Source organism: Scyliorhinus canicula, chromosome 8 (assembly GCF_902713615.1).
Source record: "Scyliorhinus canicula chromosome 8, sScyCan1.1, whole genome shotgun sequence".
In the NCBI taxonomy this organism is placed as follows: Eukaryota; Metazoa; Chordata; class Chondrichthyes; order Carcharhiniformes; family Scyliorhinidae; genus Scyliorhinus; species Scyliorhinus canicula.
In genome coordinates, this window is record NC_052153.1 from 69,969,717 (window position 1) to 69,985,222 (window position 15,506).

A 15,506-nucleotide genomic window follows, 5' to 3' on the forward strand; every position below is an offset into this window, starting at 1 on the left:
GTATACCAGGAAGACAAACCACCCCAGTCCCAGATATTTGACCTCACACACTTTACCCAGAAGTGACTACAACCAGAGGAGCTCAGCCTGGGACAAGTAGTGGAAAGAGTCATCCTTGCTCACTTCCTCAGAACTTTACCATGGACCATAAGGAGATTGGTGAACAAAGGGATATCCAATCAGTAGATCAAGTAGTGGAACTTGTCAATCAACAGTAGTACTAATGAAAGCAGAACGAATGTAGAAATGTACTGTAGCAAGTAGGGCCCAAAACCATACTGTGGGAAGTAGGGCCCTGAACTATACTGTGGGAAGTAGGGCCCTGAACCATACTATGGGAAGTAGGCCCTGAACCATACCGTGGGAAGTAGGGCCCTGAACCATACTGTGGGAAGTAGGGCCCTGAACCATACTGTGGGAAGTAGGGCCCAAAACCATACTGTGGGAAGTAGGGCCCTGAACCATACTGTGGGAAGTAGTGCCCAAAACCATACTGTGGGAAGTAGGGCCCTGAACCATACTGTGGGAAGTAGGGCCCTGAACCATACTGTGGGAAGTAGGGCCCTGAACCATACTGTGGGAAGTAGGGCCCAAAACCATACTGTGGGCCCTGAACCATACTGTGGGAAGTAGGGTCCTGAACCATACTGTGGGAAGTAGGGCCCTGAACCATACTGTGGGAAGTAGGGCCCTGAACCATACTGTGGGAAGTAGGGCCCAAAACCATACTGTGGGCCCTGAACCATACTGTGGGAAGTAGGGTCCTGAACCATACTGTGGGAAGTAGGGCCCTGAACCATACTGTGGGAAGTAGGGCCCTGAACCATACTGTGGGAAGTAGGGCCCAAAACCATACTGTGGGAAGTAGGGCCCTGAACCATACTGTGGGAAGTAGGGCCCTGAACCATACGCCATTCCCCAATGACAATATTCTGAGCCATTGCCACACAGGCGACCAAGAAGCCGTGTCTCTTGAAATGGAGTCTAACTAAGACCAGACCTTCACTGCAACCGCGATGGCAGAAGGCAATGGAGAAAATCACAGACCAGGGGATGAAAGAAGTGTCGTTTCTTCCACATACACCAAGTGAGAACTCGCAAACTGGGCGAAGACTATGCTACAAGAAATGATTGAGAAAAATGGAATGAACTGGGACCAGCCATTCTTAATGTTTGCCGTTTGTGAAATATCCCAAGCATCAACAGGCTTTACTCCTTTTTAGACTATTGTATTCTCGAACCCCTCAAGGCCTTTGAGATATCACTAAGGAGTTATGGGAGGAACAACCCTGCCCTACTGAACTACAATTAGTATGTGGATCAGATGAGGGAACACATTCAATGGTGCCCATTGTGAAGGGACATCTGGAAAGGGCCCAAAACAGCCAACCAAGGAGGAACAGTAGGAACACCAGGAGAACATGTCCTGATATTGGTACTGACCACTGAATGTAAGTTCCTGGCAACATGGAAGCAACTCTACAAAATCATTGAGAGGGTGAGCCCAGTCATAAGGTGAGCCCAGTCACCTATAAAGTAAGTCAACAGGACCAGAGACAAAGCGGGTTTACCATGTTAATCTTTTGCAGAAATGTCATGACTGGGTGGTGTTACTGATTTCATTGAACCCAGTGCAGTCTAGGAGGACAGTGAAATGGATGCGCAGATGGGGTAATCTCACAGCCCCTCAAAGACAAGATAATCGTGAGTTTGTGTCCTCGAATAATGAGATGTCCTCACGCCTTCCAAGTAAAACTCACATCCTGGAACATGTGATTGTCATCTACAAGTAGGACAAAAGATGTGACTATGCCCTACCCGATCCCTGATGCATGCAGAAACCATCAGGAAAGAGGTGGACCTGGGCATCATAGAAGAGTCACAGTGAGAGCTCTAGCCCGATGGAACTTGTTCCTAAACGAGATGGAACTATAAGGTTTTGTAACGGACACTTATAGATTTATAAGCACCCTGGACTTGACAAACGGTTATTGGTATCTGGCACTAGTTAAAGAGAAGAGAAGCCTTCGCTACACCAGATGGGCTGCACCAATACATGGTATGATCCTTCAGCTTACATGGGCATCAACAACAACATATCAAAGGATGATGGAACAAATCTTCTGATCACATCAGAAATTCAGGGCAGCCTTCTTGGATGATGTGATCATCCACAGAGCATCTCAAGGAGGCCCACCTTCAGAATCTGATGATGGTGGTAGACGCATTGAGGGCAGCTCGACTTGCGACCTATCTGAAAAAATCCCACCTTGGGGTGAGTGAATCCAGCTATTTGGGCTATACAATTTGTTGAGGATTAATACAACCCCAAGAAAAGAAAATAAGAGGCTAATGGTTGGCCAAAACCTATTTATAATAGACTGGTGCGAGCAATTTTGGGACTGGCCGATTATGACAGGCAGTTTATCGCCCATTTTGCTTCCTCTGCTGCCCACGTGCATGATCTGGCCAAGTGTTTACTTCCCTGGCCAAAGTGGTCACAGGCTGCAGAACAGGCCTTTACAGAATTGAAGACTGTGTTAGGTGGGAGCACAATGCAGAGAACGCCAGACTTCTCCAAGTAAATGAGGGTACAAACGGATGTCTCGGATGCGGGGCTGAACACAATCTTGTCACGAGGTGAAGGGATAGGAGTATCCAACATGAGGTTAATGGAGAGGAGTATCCAATCCACTAGTATTATTGCTGAGAAAAGGTGCTCCACCATCAAGAAGGAAACACTGGCCGTTGGAGTCAGAGATATTAATTGGAAGTTCCTCCTCTTCACAGACCATGCTCCGTTAACTTGGATGTTTTGGAACAAAGACCGGAATGACGGCATCACGAGATGGGTGTCTGTTTCTGTAGCCATTTACTTTCTCTGTGGTGCACGGGGCTAGTTCCAGACACGGTAATGTGGATGCCCTCCCTTTTCCCTATGTTCAGTCCACAGGCAGAGGTTGCTCCCCAGGAAACACTTAGAACCAGGTGAACTTTGGCCTGTATGGGAACCTGTCTTCATCCAGGGCAGGGCAGGGCAGGGCAGGAAGAAGGCGGATGCTGAGATGGGGAAAGGAAAAGCACTCCCTCAGGGGTCAGCCACTGTGGAGCTGTCTCAGGGAGCTTCAAACCTGTAAATGTTAATGCAGAAGCTCGAGGCAGCACATTCAAACACATACCTCAATCCCTGGACACCTTTTAAAATTTTACTTCAGTCCTGACATTCATCCTGCCCCGGATTGAGGCAGAAGTTAGAACATAAAGGCTGCCCACCTGCCAACTGTAAAAGCAGGCAGGCCATGTAAAATTGCATTCAATTGGCCCCTTTAATGTGCTAAATTTCAAGCTTGATTGTCGGTGCGTGCACGATTCCGACTCTCCCACATGCCCGACGTCCTTTCACACAATTCCATGCACTTGTGAGTGGGGCATGCCAGAATGGGTGGGGTTGCCAGAGCAACGTAAAATTCTGGCCATGGTCTATGTACAGATGGTAACCTTGTGTACTTTTACGAAAACAGCTAGAAATTGGGGTTTTCAGAAAAAAAATAAGCATTTATATCAGTGTTAGGTTCATCACCTGAGTAGACTTGCTTTTATAAAGGAGAAAATTACTTCACTGGTTACATTGGTGTACAGTCATTAGTTCCTGAATAGGGTTTTTTTAAGATTCCCTTACAACCAAAAGAACCTCCCTTTGGCTACCAAATAAAACACTTTTTTGCAGTAATTGATTTAAAGTGTGGTTCTTGACTTCTGTAAGTAGCTTTGCATTAATGCTGCAAGTTTACCATTTGAAACTGACAAATTTCAAGAAGAATGATTACAGGGATATAATTTGGTGATTATTTCTTCATTAATATGACAAGTGAAGGCAGAAATGTTAATGTTCAAGATTGGACGAATAGAAAGGATTAAAGGCTGATGGAAACAGGATGAGCAAATGTGTTTGCAACTGTCTGCTCTCATGGAGGGCACAGACTGGCCCGACTATGATCAGTTTTATTACAACTAAAAGCAAATTAATCGCCTCCCACTACAAAATTGTTAGAGCTGCACCATCAGAAATCGATAATAATCTGATGTACCAGTTCAGCTTTCTCTAATATTATCTAAAGCTATCTAAAAATCAAATGGAAAATATAACAAAATATGAAGCTGGTGTTACATTCTCCATCCTCAATTTTACAGTAGTCAGTTAATTCATAATTTATTTTTAACGTTACTAAGTGTCCTGCTGTCTTCGGGGAGGCGGGGGGCAATTTTTCGATCCTCTTTGAAGGTCCGCAAATGGGCAAAATTGGCAACACCCCTGAATGACAGTTAATTCAATCTGGGGTATAGTCAACTCTGTGCGCAGACCCACGGGCAGCATTCTCCGTCCCGCCACACCCATTTTCCGATGCGACGCACCCCAGCCGGCAGCGGGATTCTCCGTCCCGGTAGCCGGCCAATGGGGTTTCCCACTGTGGGCACCCCCACGCTGTGGGGAAATCCATGGGCGTGGGTGCGCTGCCGGCGAAACAGAAGATCCAGCTCTACAGAGTTAATTTGTGTTTAAAATTCCATGATCTTTTGCACTAGTTTTGCTGAATTTGCACAGAAGGGAACAGTGCAATCAAGCAACAGTGCATTCAGGCATAAATCTGGCCTCACCCATATTCACAAACACTCTTTACAGCAGGGGTCCACAGGCAACCATGTTGATCCCTTCCAATTCTTTTCCTTCCCTAGCCTCAGATTGCTGAAGCCAATAATAGTGCTCTAGTTGCCTGAAGTTAGCTCATTCTACAAGATTATGTAGAGAGTAAGTAGATCTGAAGCGTGTTGCCAAATTCATAAGAAAATGTTCAGTTTTAGCGCATCAAGATTTCTGTACTTGCATCAAGATTTCTGTATCATGTAGCATATGCTTTCGTGAGTTAAACATTAATCACATTGTATTTATTTACTCCCCCCACCCCCGCCACATCTACTGTTTAACTAATGTAAAATTCTTCTTGAGTGGCATATCATTGTGAGGTTTGATGGTGAATGTTGTAAGCTATTTGTAAGCTATATTTGCATATTGTGGGAAGAAAGAGAGAGGCAGCCAAAGTTCAATCTCGTCATCAAATGTGATCTCTACTTCTGCACTTTGGTTTACACAAGAATAATAATGAGTGAGAACCCGGAGCAATTTGTCCTCTTCAGTTCTTGGAAATGTCACATTAATGCAGCTAAAGATGTTTTTCTGACATTGCGGTTCATGGCTGCAGTTATCATGGCTGCGTTCAACCAATCCAACACAAATTGTAGACCAAACCGAGTCTGGATAGTTTTGTCAACTCAGTGGATAAACTCCGTTACAACCAGGCGAGGAGGGGTTGAATGGCTCACAATGTTTCCCTCTCTGTGTTTGATCATGACAGGTATTTTTGTTTGGGAAAGGAAGTAGAGTCATAGAGGTTTACAGCACAGAGAAGACCCTTCGGCCCATCACATCTGTGCTGGTCAAAAACAACCACCTAACTATTCTTTTTGTTGGCATTTTCAATTTTATATACAGTTGCATTTTGTGTTGGATATATACAGTACATGGGATTCTTTTTTTCATATATATACATATATCTTGTTACCTTTTGTTTTGGTGCGCTATCCTCAGGTAGCGGAATTTGTTTTGGACTAGTTTGAATGGGAGTCCCTCCAGCTCTGTCCCTCTCCCGTTTTGGTTCACCGGGAATGCCTCGCTCTTGCCCAGGTTAAGTTTGTAACCTGAGAAGGTTCCAAACTCTTTCAGGATCTGCATGATTGCTCTCAGTCCTTCCTGCGGTTCCGAAATGTATAGGAGTTGGTCATCTGCATTGAGTGAGACTCTGTGCTCTCTGCTTCACCTTAGGATGCCCTTCCAACTTTTTGCATCCCACAGGATGATCATAGAAGTTGGACTGCAGAAGGAGGCCATTCGGCCCATCGAGTCTGCATCGGCTCTTGAAAAGAGCAAGCTACCCAAGCCCACACCTCCACCCTATCCCCATAACCCAGTAACCCAACCCAACACTAAGGGTAATTTTGGACACTAAGGGCAATTTAGCATGGCCAATCCACCTAACCTGCACATCTTTGGGCTGTGGGAGGAAACTGGAGCACTCAGTGGAAACCCATGCACACACGGGAGAACATGCAGACTCCGCACAGACAGTGACCCAAGCCAGGAATTAAACCTGGGACCCTGAAGCTGTGAAGCAATTGCACTAACCACGATGCAACCGTGCTGCCCAATCGGCAGGGGTTCGATTGGTATGGTGAACTGGAGCGGGGACAGTGGTTATCCCTGCCTTGTGCCTCTATGCAGCTGGAAATATTCAGAGCTGGTGGTGTTGGTTCGAACACTCGCCTTGGGGGCGTTGTACAAGAGATTCGGCCAGATGGTGAATCTTGCTCCTAGCCCAAACCGTTCCGGTACCTCAAAGAGGTATTTCCATTCGACTCTGTCAAAGGCCTTTTCTGCGTCCAGGTGCTCTCTCCCCCGGGGGAGGGGGGGGGGGGGGTTATAGAGGTCCGCCGGGAACCCTTCCGGTCCCGGCGCCTTCCCCGCCTGCATGGAGCTGATGCTCACCATGATTTCTCCCATCTATTGGTGCTTCCAGTTCCCCCCATCTGTGCTCCACTACAAATGGCATATCCAGGCCATTGAGGAACTGTTTCACCCCGCATCCCCATCGGGGGTCTTGGAGGTGCATTGTCCTCAGTAGCAGGTCTCAAATGCTCGATTGACTTCTTTTGGTTCCGCTACCAGTCTGTCTCTACTATCTTTTACCTGCGTTATTTCCCTTGTGCTGCCTGCTTTCTCATCTGGCGAGCCAGTAAGCGGCCAGCCTTTTCTCCCTGTTTGTAGAAGGTCCCCCGTGTCTCGCGGAGTTGGTGGACTGTTTTCCTGGTGGATAGCAGGTTAAAGTCCATTTGTAGCTTTTTCCTCTCCGCCAGCAGCTCTACGATCTGGGCCTCAGAGTACTTTCTATCAACCTCCAAGATGGAGTCTATAATTTAGGCTATAATTTCCCCTCTGATCACAGCCTTTCGTGCCTCCCAGAACATGGAAAGTGAGACTTCCACGTTCGGGTTGTTCCTCATGTAGTCGCTTATGGCCTACGATGTTTTCTGGCAGAAGGCCTTGTCGGCCAAGAGATCCGTGTCCAGCCTCCATGTGGGGCGCTGGGCATGGCCCGTCTCCAACCTCACGTGCACGTAGTGCGGAGCGTGGTCGAAGCTGACTATCGCGGGGTGTTCCGCTCCGACAATTCCTGGAAGCACCGATTTCCCCACTGCCAAGAATTCGATATATACCTTTTGTAACGACGAGAATAACGAGAATTCCTTTTCTCCCGGGTGCAGGAACCTCCAGAGATCCACCACCCCCACCTGTTCCATAAATGTTCCCAGTTCCCCAGCCATGCCTGTCTTTCTCACCGTTCTAGGGCTTGATCAGTCAGTCAACGGGTCCTGCACGCAGTTAAAGTCACCCCCCCTCCCCCATTATCAGTCGGTCTGAGTTGATGTGGGGGATTTCCACGATGGCTTTTTTACAAAATCTGTGTCGTCCCAGTTGGGTATATACACATTTACCAGCACCACCGGTGCCCCGTCTACGACACCGCTGACCATGATGTACCATCCCCCCGAATCCATAACCGACCTGGTCTCCATAAACCTCGTCCTCTTACTAATCAATATGGCTACTCCCCTAGCCCTCGTCCCGTAGTATGAATAGAACATCTGTCCCACACAGCCTTTCGTTACCAGCAGTCTGTCCTTCTCCCTCAGGTGTGTCTTCTGTAGGTGGATTATGTCAACCTTCAGACTCCTTAAGCGGGTGAAGACTCTGAATCTTTTCACCGGACCGTTGAGTCCCCTTACATTCCAGGTGATACCTAACTATTCTAATCCCATTTTCCAACACTTGTGCCATAGCCTTTAATGCCTCAGCATCGCAAGTGCACATCTAAATACTTCTTCAATGTTATGAGGGTCTCTCTGGGTGAAAAGGATTTTCCTCATATCCCTCTAAGTTCTGCCCCTTACCACAAATCTATGCTCCCTGGTCATTGATCCCTCCACCAGGGGGAAACATTTCTTCCTGCCTACTCTATTTATGCCCCTCATAATTTTACATCACAATCACACCCCCTCAGTCTCCTCTGCTCCAAGGGAAAAAATAAACTTGCCTATTTAGTTAGTACTTAAGTTATTATGCACAAAAGAACCAACTGCAAAGGTTTTCTTGAGTTTAACAAAGCAAATGCTTAGCTTCATTGCATTAAAAAAAATAATAATCTAAGTAACATGATAAAATTCTCTGACTTTCTCTCTCACACACACATAAAAATTACAGAGTGAAGATGGAAAAAAATGACCAGCTATTCAACTGCTGTGTCCTTCACCCTCACTCTCTTGAGTGACCAGACGAAGATTTTTGGAGTAAAAAAAATACTATTGTTTATTTTTCCAGCTCCAGCGAGGGGTTTCAGCATTCTCATTGGAACACCAAAAAGCCCAGATTCCTGAATTGTACAGGCAGTTTTGAAATTTGATTACAAGAAATTAGTATCGCCCAATTATTTGTTACCAGTTACCTATGTCCAATCATAACTATTGTTGAGGTTACATTATGCACAGTATATGAGAATACTTAACCAATCACATTAAGGGTACTTAATTAAACTATCCAATCATTACAAAGGTACATATGTTGTCTTGCAATTAGTGATATCGGTGGTGTGATACCTGGATGCAGCCATTAAATCATCTTCCTTTTGCTATCAGTAGACTTACTGTGGCCAGCATTCTCCGCCCCGCGCCGAGGGCATTTGCGGCGCGGAGGCTCGGAGAATCCCGGTCAGGGATTCCATAAAAGTTTTAAAGGAATATACAGTGTCATAATATACACACACACTGACTGACACACTGAAAGACCAATCAACACACAGAACACAGCAGCCAATCACCAGATCGGGCACGGCCACTATAAAACCAGAGGGCACTAGTTTTCTTGCTCATTTCGGGATGCAGCCTCTGAGACAGCCAGAGCCCGTAATCAGTCACACGAACATCTGCCATGTGCTAGCAGTATAGTCTGGTCAGGTTAGCCATAGGTCTCCAGTCAACCTAACATAGTGTCGACCCACAGTGCAGGTATGTTTAACAGCTCATAGTTAAATAAAATGGAGTTGTACTTCTACAAGTGTTGGTAGCCTGTCTCTTCTACTGCTCTGGTAAACGCAGTCATCACAGACCCAGCATACCCAACACATCATACAGTCTATACTTGGCTGGCTTCAAACTTTCCTTCAGTAAGCAGGAGTGTCCCTCGATGGTCACAGTCAGCAGACAGGGCTTAGAATTTGCCAGAAGGGTTGGAAAGGGAGTGGCAGGAAGGAGGCACTCCTACCCACTTGGGTCTTCTCTCTCAGTTGCTTGTCCTCAGTTCTGTACTTGAAACAGACAAAGAGTTTGTTTACCATGTGACCTTCCCTCTCCAACTGAAGGAGGAGGTTCCCAAATAAGGTAATTGTGTGTGTATTCCAACAGTAACTCAATTAGCTCACGTCTAGAAAGCTCTCTTAGCTAGGGTCCCTGATGTGACCATCAATTCATTCAGAGACACGAGTTGAAGTAAACTGTGGCTTTAATTGGCTTACAACTGAGCCTGCCTGCGACTATGCTGAACTGAAGGCGGACTCGCAGGACCGCAGCACTTATACTTCCTGAAGGGGGTGGAGCCGAAGACGGAGCCCTGTAAATGCTCCTCATCTCCCCCTGTGGGCAGAGCCGTGCAACGGCTCACAGATGGAGCCCACAGGGACACAGTAATGTACAGTGTGAATTATAGTGGTTACACATTCACCACAGTCCCATTGCCCAAGTGATTAGTCTTAATGGCCCATCTCCAACAGTTGAATACTTCAGGTAATTACTATTGCTGCCTTGCTAATGTGACAGGAGATGTGAGACCCTCACACTCTCCTGAAGTCATTGTCTCTGATGCGTGTTACAGACAGACTGTCTTCATTCCAATTAATTGGAATGCAGAATGTATAGTAATACAAATTTTGGTAGCCATTCTTGGCTGTGAGCTCAAGTTACTTTTGTGTGTCTGAAAATGATCTGCTTTTAAAAGTTCAACTCCAATTGTCAGCTGGTCAATTAAAAATCATTATTTGGCACAAAGCACATCTTCATGATGACTCACTAGGCCAATGATCAAATTGAAAATTAAGATGATACTGAAATTTAATTGGACTTTTTAGTAAATCAAATAATGGCAACTAATGTCTGCATTTCAGTCTCTCTGTGTCTGTGCACACAGCACTCCCAAGTATTGTGTAGCAACATTAGATGCAGATTAAATTTTCCCATCGTTGCTCCACCATTATCTCTGAGCTGCAATGTCAAACACATCTCCAGCTGCATTAATATGACATTTTCAACAGCAGCCATTTTGTGTCTTCTGAGTGCAATTACCAATTAATCCTAAATGAGCAACATTTGATTATACCCACCAGGATTAAAGTGAGATTGTGCAAACGGGTTCAATCTCTGTAGATATACGCACCTGAACCAGGGGTTACCAATATCCTGGGGGGGATATTTGCTAATGCTCTTCAGGAGGGTTTAAACTAATTCAGCAGGGGGGTGGGAATCTGAATTGTAGCTCCAGTGTACAGGAGGTTGAGAGTAGTGAGGTCATGAGTAAGGTTTCAAGGTTGCAGGAGTGTACCGGCAGGCAGGAAGATGGTTTGAAGTGTGTCTACTTCAACGCCAAGGTGGGTGAACTTCCAGCATGTGTTGGTACCTGGTACTTCGATGTTGTGGCAATTTCGGAGACATGGATAGAGCAGGAACAGGAATGGTTGTTGAAGGTTCCAGGGTTTAGATGTTTCAGTAAGCTCAGGGAAGGTGGTAAAAGAGGGGGAGGGGTGGCATTGTTCGTCAAGGACAGTATTACGGTGGCAGAAAGGACGTTTGATGAGGACTCGTCTACTGAGGTAGTATGGGCTGAGGTTAGAAACAGGAAAGGAGAGGTCACCCTGTTGGGAGTTTTCTATAGGCCTCCGAAAAGTTCCAGAGATGTAGAGGAAAGGATTGCAAAGATGATTCTGGATAGGAGCGAAAGTAACAGGGTAGTTTTTATGGGGGACTTTAACTTTCCAAATAATGACTGGAAACGCTATACTTCGAGTATTTTAGATGGGACAGTTTTTGTCCAATGTGTGCAGGAGGGTTTCCTGACACAGTATGTAGATAGACCAACAAGAGGTGAGGCCACATTGCATTTGGTACTGGGTAATGAACGAGGCCTGGTGTTAGATTTGGAGGTAGATGAGCACTTTGGTGATAGTGACCACAATTCGGTTATGTTTACTTTAGCGATGGAAAGGGATAGGTATATACCGCAGGGCAAGAGTTATAGCTGGGGGAAAGGCAATTATGATGCAATTAGGCAAGACTTAGGATGCATAGGGTGGGAAGGAAACTGTAGGGGATGGGCACAATTGAAATGTAGAGCTTGTTCAAGGAACAGCTACTGCGTGTCCTTTGATAAGTATCTGCCTGTCAGGCAGGGAGGAAGTGGTCAAGCGAGGGAACCGTGATTTACTAAAGTAGTTGAATCACTTGTCAAGAGGAAGAAGGAGGCTTATGTAAAGATGAGACGTGAAGGTTCAGTTAGGATGCTTGAGAGTTACAGGTTAGACAGCAAGGACCTAAAGAAAGACCGAAAAAGAGCCAGGAGGAGACATGAGAAGTCTTTGAAGGGTAGGATCAAGGAAAACCCTAAAGCTTTCTATAGGTATGTCAGGAATAAAAGAATGACTAGGGTAAGAGTAGGGCCAGTCAAAGACAGTAGTGGGAAGTTGTGCGTGGAGTCCGAGGAGATAGGAGAGGCGCTAAATGAATATTTTTCATCAGTATTCACACAGGAAAAAGACAATGTTGTCGAGGAGAATACTGAGATACAGGCTACTAGACTAGACGGGATTGAGGTTCATAAGGAGGAGGTGTGAGCAATTCTGAAAAGTGTGGAAATAAATAAGTCCCCTGGGCCAGATGGGGTTTATCCTAGGATTCTCTGGGAAGCTCAGGAGGAGATTGCAGAGCCTTTGGCTTTGATCTTTATGTCATCATTGCCTACAGGAATAGTGCCAGAAGACTGTAGGATAGCAAATGTTGTCCCCTTGTTCAAGAAGGGGAGTAGAGACAACCCGGTAACTATAGACCAGTGAGCCTTACTTAGGCTGTGGGCAAAGTTTTGGAAAGGATTATAAGAGATAGGATTTATAATCATCTAGAAAGGAATAATTTGATTAGGGATAGTCAACACGGTTTTGTGAAAGGTAGGTCGTGCCTCACAAACCTTATTCAGTTCTTTGAGAGGGTGACCAAACAGGTGGACGAGGGTAAAGCAGTTGATGTGGTGCATATGGATTTCAGTAAAGTGTTTGTTAAGGTTCCCCACGGTAGGCTATTGCAGAAAATATGGAGGCATGGGATTGAGGGTGATTTAGTGGTTTGGATCAGAAATTGGCTTGCTGTAAGAAGACAAAGGGTGCTGGTTGGTGGGAAATGTTCAGCCTGGAGTTCAGTTACTAGTGGTGTACCACAAGGATCTGTTTTGGGGCCACTGCTGTTTGTTATTTTTATAAATGACCTGGAGGAGGGCGTAGAAGGATGGGTGAGTAGATTTGCGGATGACACGAGGTCGGTGGAGTTGTGGACAGTGCGGAAGGATGTTGCAGGTTACAGAGGGACATAGATAAGCTACAGAGCTGGGCTGAGAAGTGGCAAATGGAGTTTAATGCAGAAAAGTGTGAGGTGATTCATTTTGGAAGGAGTAACAGGAATACAGAGTACTGGGCTAATGGTAAGATTCTTGGTAGTGTGGATGAGCAGAGAGATCTCGGTGTCCATGTACATAGATCCCTGAAAGTTGCCACCCAGGTTGATAGGATTGTTAAGAAGGCGAATGGTGTGTTAGCTTTTATTGGTAGAGGGCTTGAGTTTCGGAGCCATGAGGTCATGTTGCAGCTGGTCAAAACTCTGGTGCGGCCGCATTTGGAGTATTGCGTGCAGTTCTGGTTGCTGCGTTATGGGAAGGATGTGGAAGCTTTGGAACGGGTGCAGAGGAGATTTACCAAGATGTTGCCTGGTATGGAGGGAAGATCTTATGAGGAAAGGCTGAGGGACTTGAGGCTGTTTTCATTAGAGAGAAGAAGGTTAAGAGGTGACTTAATAGAGGCATACAAGATGATCAGAGGATTAGATAGGGTGGACAGTGAGAGCCTTTTTCCTCGGATGGTGATGGCTAGCATGAGGGGACATAGCTTTAAATTGAGAGGGGTAGATATAGGACAGATGTCAGAGGTAGGTTCTTTACTCAGAGAGTAGTAAGGGTGTGGAATGCCCTGCCTGCAACAGTAGTGGACTCGCTAACATTAAAAGCATTTAAATGGTCATTGGATAAACATTTGATAATGGAATAATGTAAATGGGCTTTAGATTGGTTTCATAGGTCGGCGCAACATCGAGGCCAAAGGGCCTGTACTGCGCTGTAATGTTCTATGTTCTATCTTTAAAAACTAAAGTGAAAATGTTTGTCTCCGCAGTGAAACCCCTCACACTAAACCAACTCTGGAAATAAGCATCCAAGTTCTGACTTATGCTCTAACTACATGTGTATCTTTACCTCCAGTGTTCTGTTACCTGTGGAAAGGGGATGCAGTCACGAGTAATCCAGTGTATGCACAAAGTGACGGGAAGACATGGAAATGATTGTTTCCTTTCAGAAAAGCCAGCAGCCTATCGGCCTTGCCACTTAAAACCCTGCAATGAAAAAGTCAATGTGAACACTATCACATCACCCAGACTAGGTATGTGGCAATATCCCAACTATTCATTTATCCCAGTTGTTAGTTTAACAGATTTAATTTAAGTGAAGGACATCGTAGAAGCTCTCCAGATAAGTTTTCCTTTCTGAGTTTGCTGTATATAAAGTGGGTGATACATTTGCTAATCTCTGCACTACATAAATAATTTGTTGTATGTAAAGTGGGCAGCACGGTAGCATGGTGGTTAGCATAAATGCTTCACAGCTCCAGGGTCCCAGGTTCGGTTCCCGGCTGGGTCACTGTCTGTGCGGAGTCTGCACGTCCTCCCCGTGTGTGCATGGATTTCCTCTGGGTGCTCCAGTTTCCTCCCACAGTCCAAAGATGTGCGGGTTAGGTGGATTGGCCATGCTAAATTGCCCGTAGTGTCCTAAAAAAGTAAGGTTAAGGGGGGGGTTGTTGGGTTACGGGTATAGGGTGGATACGTGGGTTTGAGTAGGGTGATCATTGCTCAGCACAACATCGAGGGCCGAAGGGCCTGTTCTGTGCTGTACTGTTCTATTCTAAAGTGTTTTTGGCTATTTATAAGAGAGCAGGTAGATAAATGCCAATCTTCCATTCTCATACACCACCATTCATTTTAAACAAAGAAAAGACAATTTTAACAAAAGTTTTCATGGCCTCTCAGGGTGTTCCAAAGAATTATGTATATGATTGGTTAAATTGGACTTTGAATCATTTCTACTGACAAGTTAAAAATATTGTGCTGATGGTTCTTTTCTTTACAGCCAGTTAAGTACTTTTGTAAATGATCTTTGCTTGTTAATAGGTAAAATGGAAGGGAAAAAAACATCATTAGCATAAAGTTTTCAAATTGTCATCGGGAATAATTCAAAGTAAGTCCACCTTTACCAATCATGTGTATCATGTCTAAATTCTGGCCCATGTTCTATCATGTACACCAATAGAAGGGAATAACAACAATTTATACTATATAAGAAGGGAGTACTAATTGGTTGGTACTCTCTTCTCATAGAGTATAAATTGTTTTTGTTCTCTTATACTGATATTCTTGCAAAGTGTCCTGATGAGTGCAAATCGAAAAGCTTCAACGTGTCTTATTTCTCATCCATATGACATAGCTAAATGCACACTTTACTGACATAGCCACTGACACAATGCACAAAGATCACAGTGTACTCATGAAGAATGAATTAGATTCACATTCCAGTTATTTATGCTAGCAGGTCCTAATACATATGTACAAATGAGTAAATTAGAAACCAGGCTTCATTTAATTTGCTCAATGTAGAATAGATCTTCAATTAAAACATTTAGGTAAAACCTAAATGGTTAGGTAAATTGACCTAAATCTAAGAAAAATTAACCCATTAAAAAAAAAGCTTTTTGCATGTTCTCTTCAATTAAACATGTTTATTGCATAGTTTGTAATCCCATTTTCATTCAGTGCCCACACATATGCAATTTCCAACAGGTGTCATACATTGGCAATCAGGACCAGGAAACCTGTCTGACCTTTCACCCCTTGGTCTGTGACCACTGACGCTAATTGCAATGTCCTTTGTGTCACTTGGGCAGCTGCTAACTAATTCATACTAAGATCTGGAGAGGTGGGCGTTATAATGT

At 44.9% G+C, this 15,506-nt stretch overlaps 1 protein-coding gene across 1 annotated transcript in view; it reads left to right on the forward strand.

Moving 5' to 3' along the window:
- The window catches only part of LOC119970309 (A disintegrin and metalloproteinase with thrombospondin motifs 19-like), a 650,870-nt gene that overhangs the window by 626,240 nt on the left and 9,124 nt on the right, over positions 1–15,506 (forward strand). Inside the window, exon 22 of the mRNA XM_038804712.1 lies at positions 13,727–13,904. Within this exon, the coding sequence (XP_038660640.1) occupies positions 13,727–13,904 (178 nt within the window). The remainder of the gene's footprint in view (positions 1–13,726; positions 13,905–15,506) is intronic.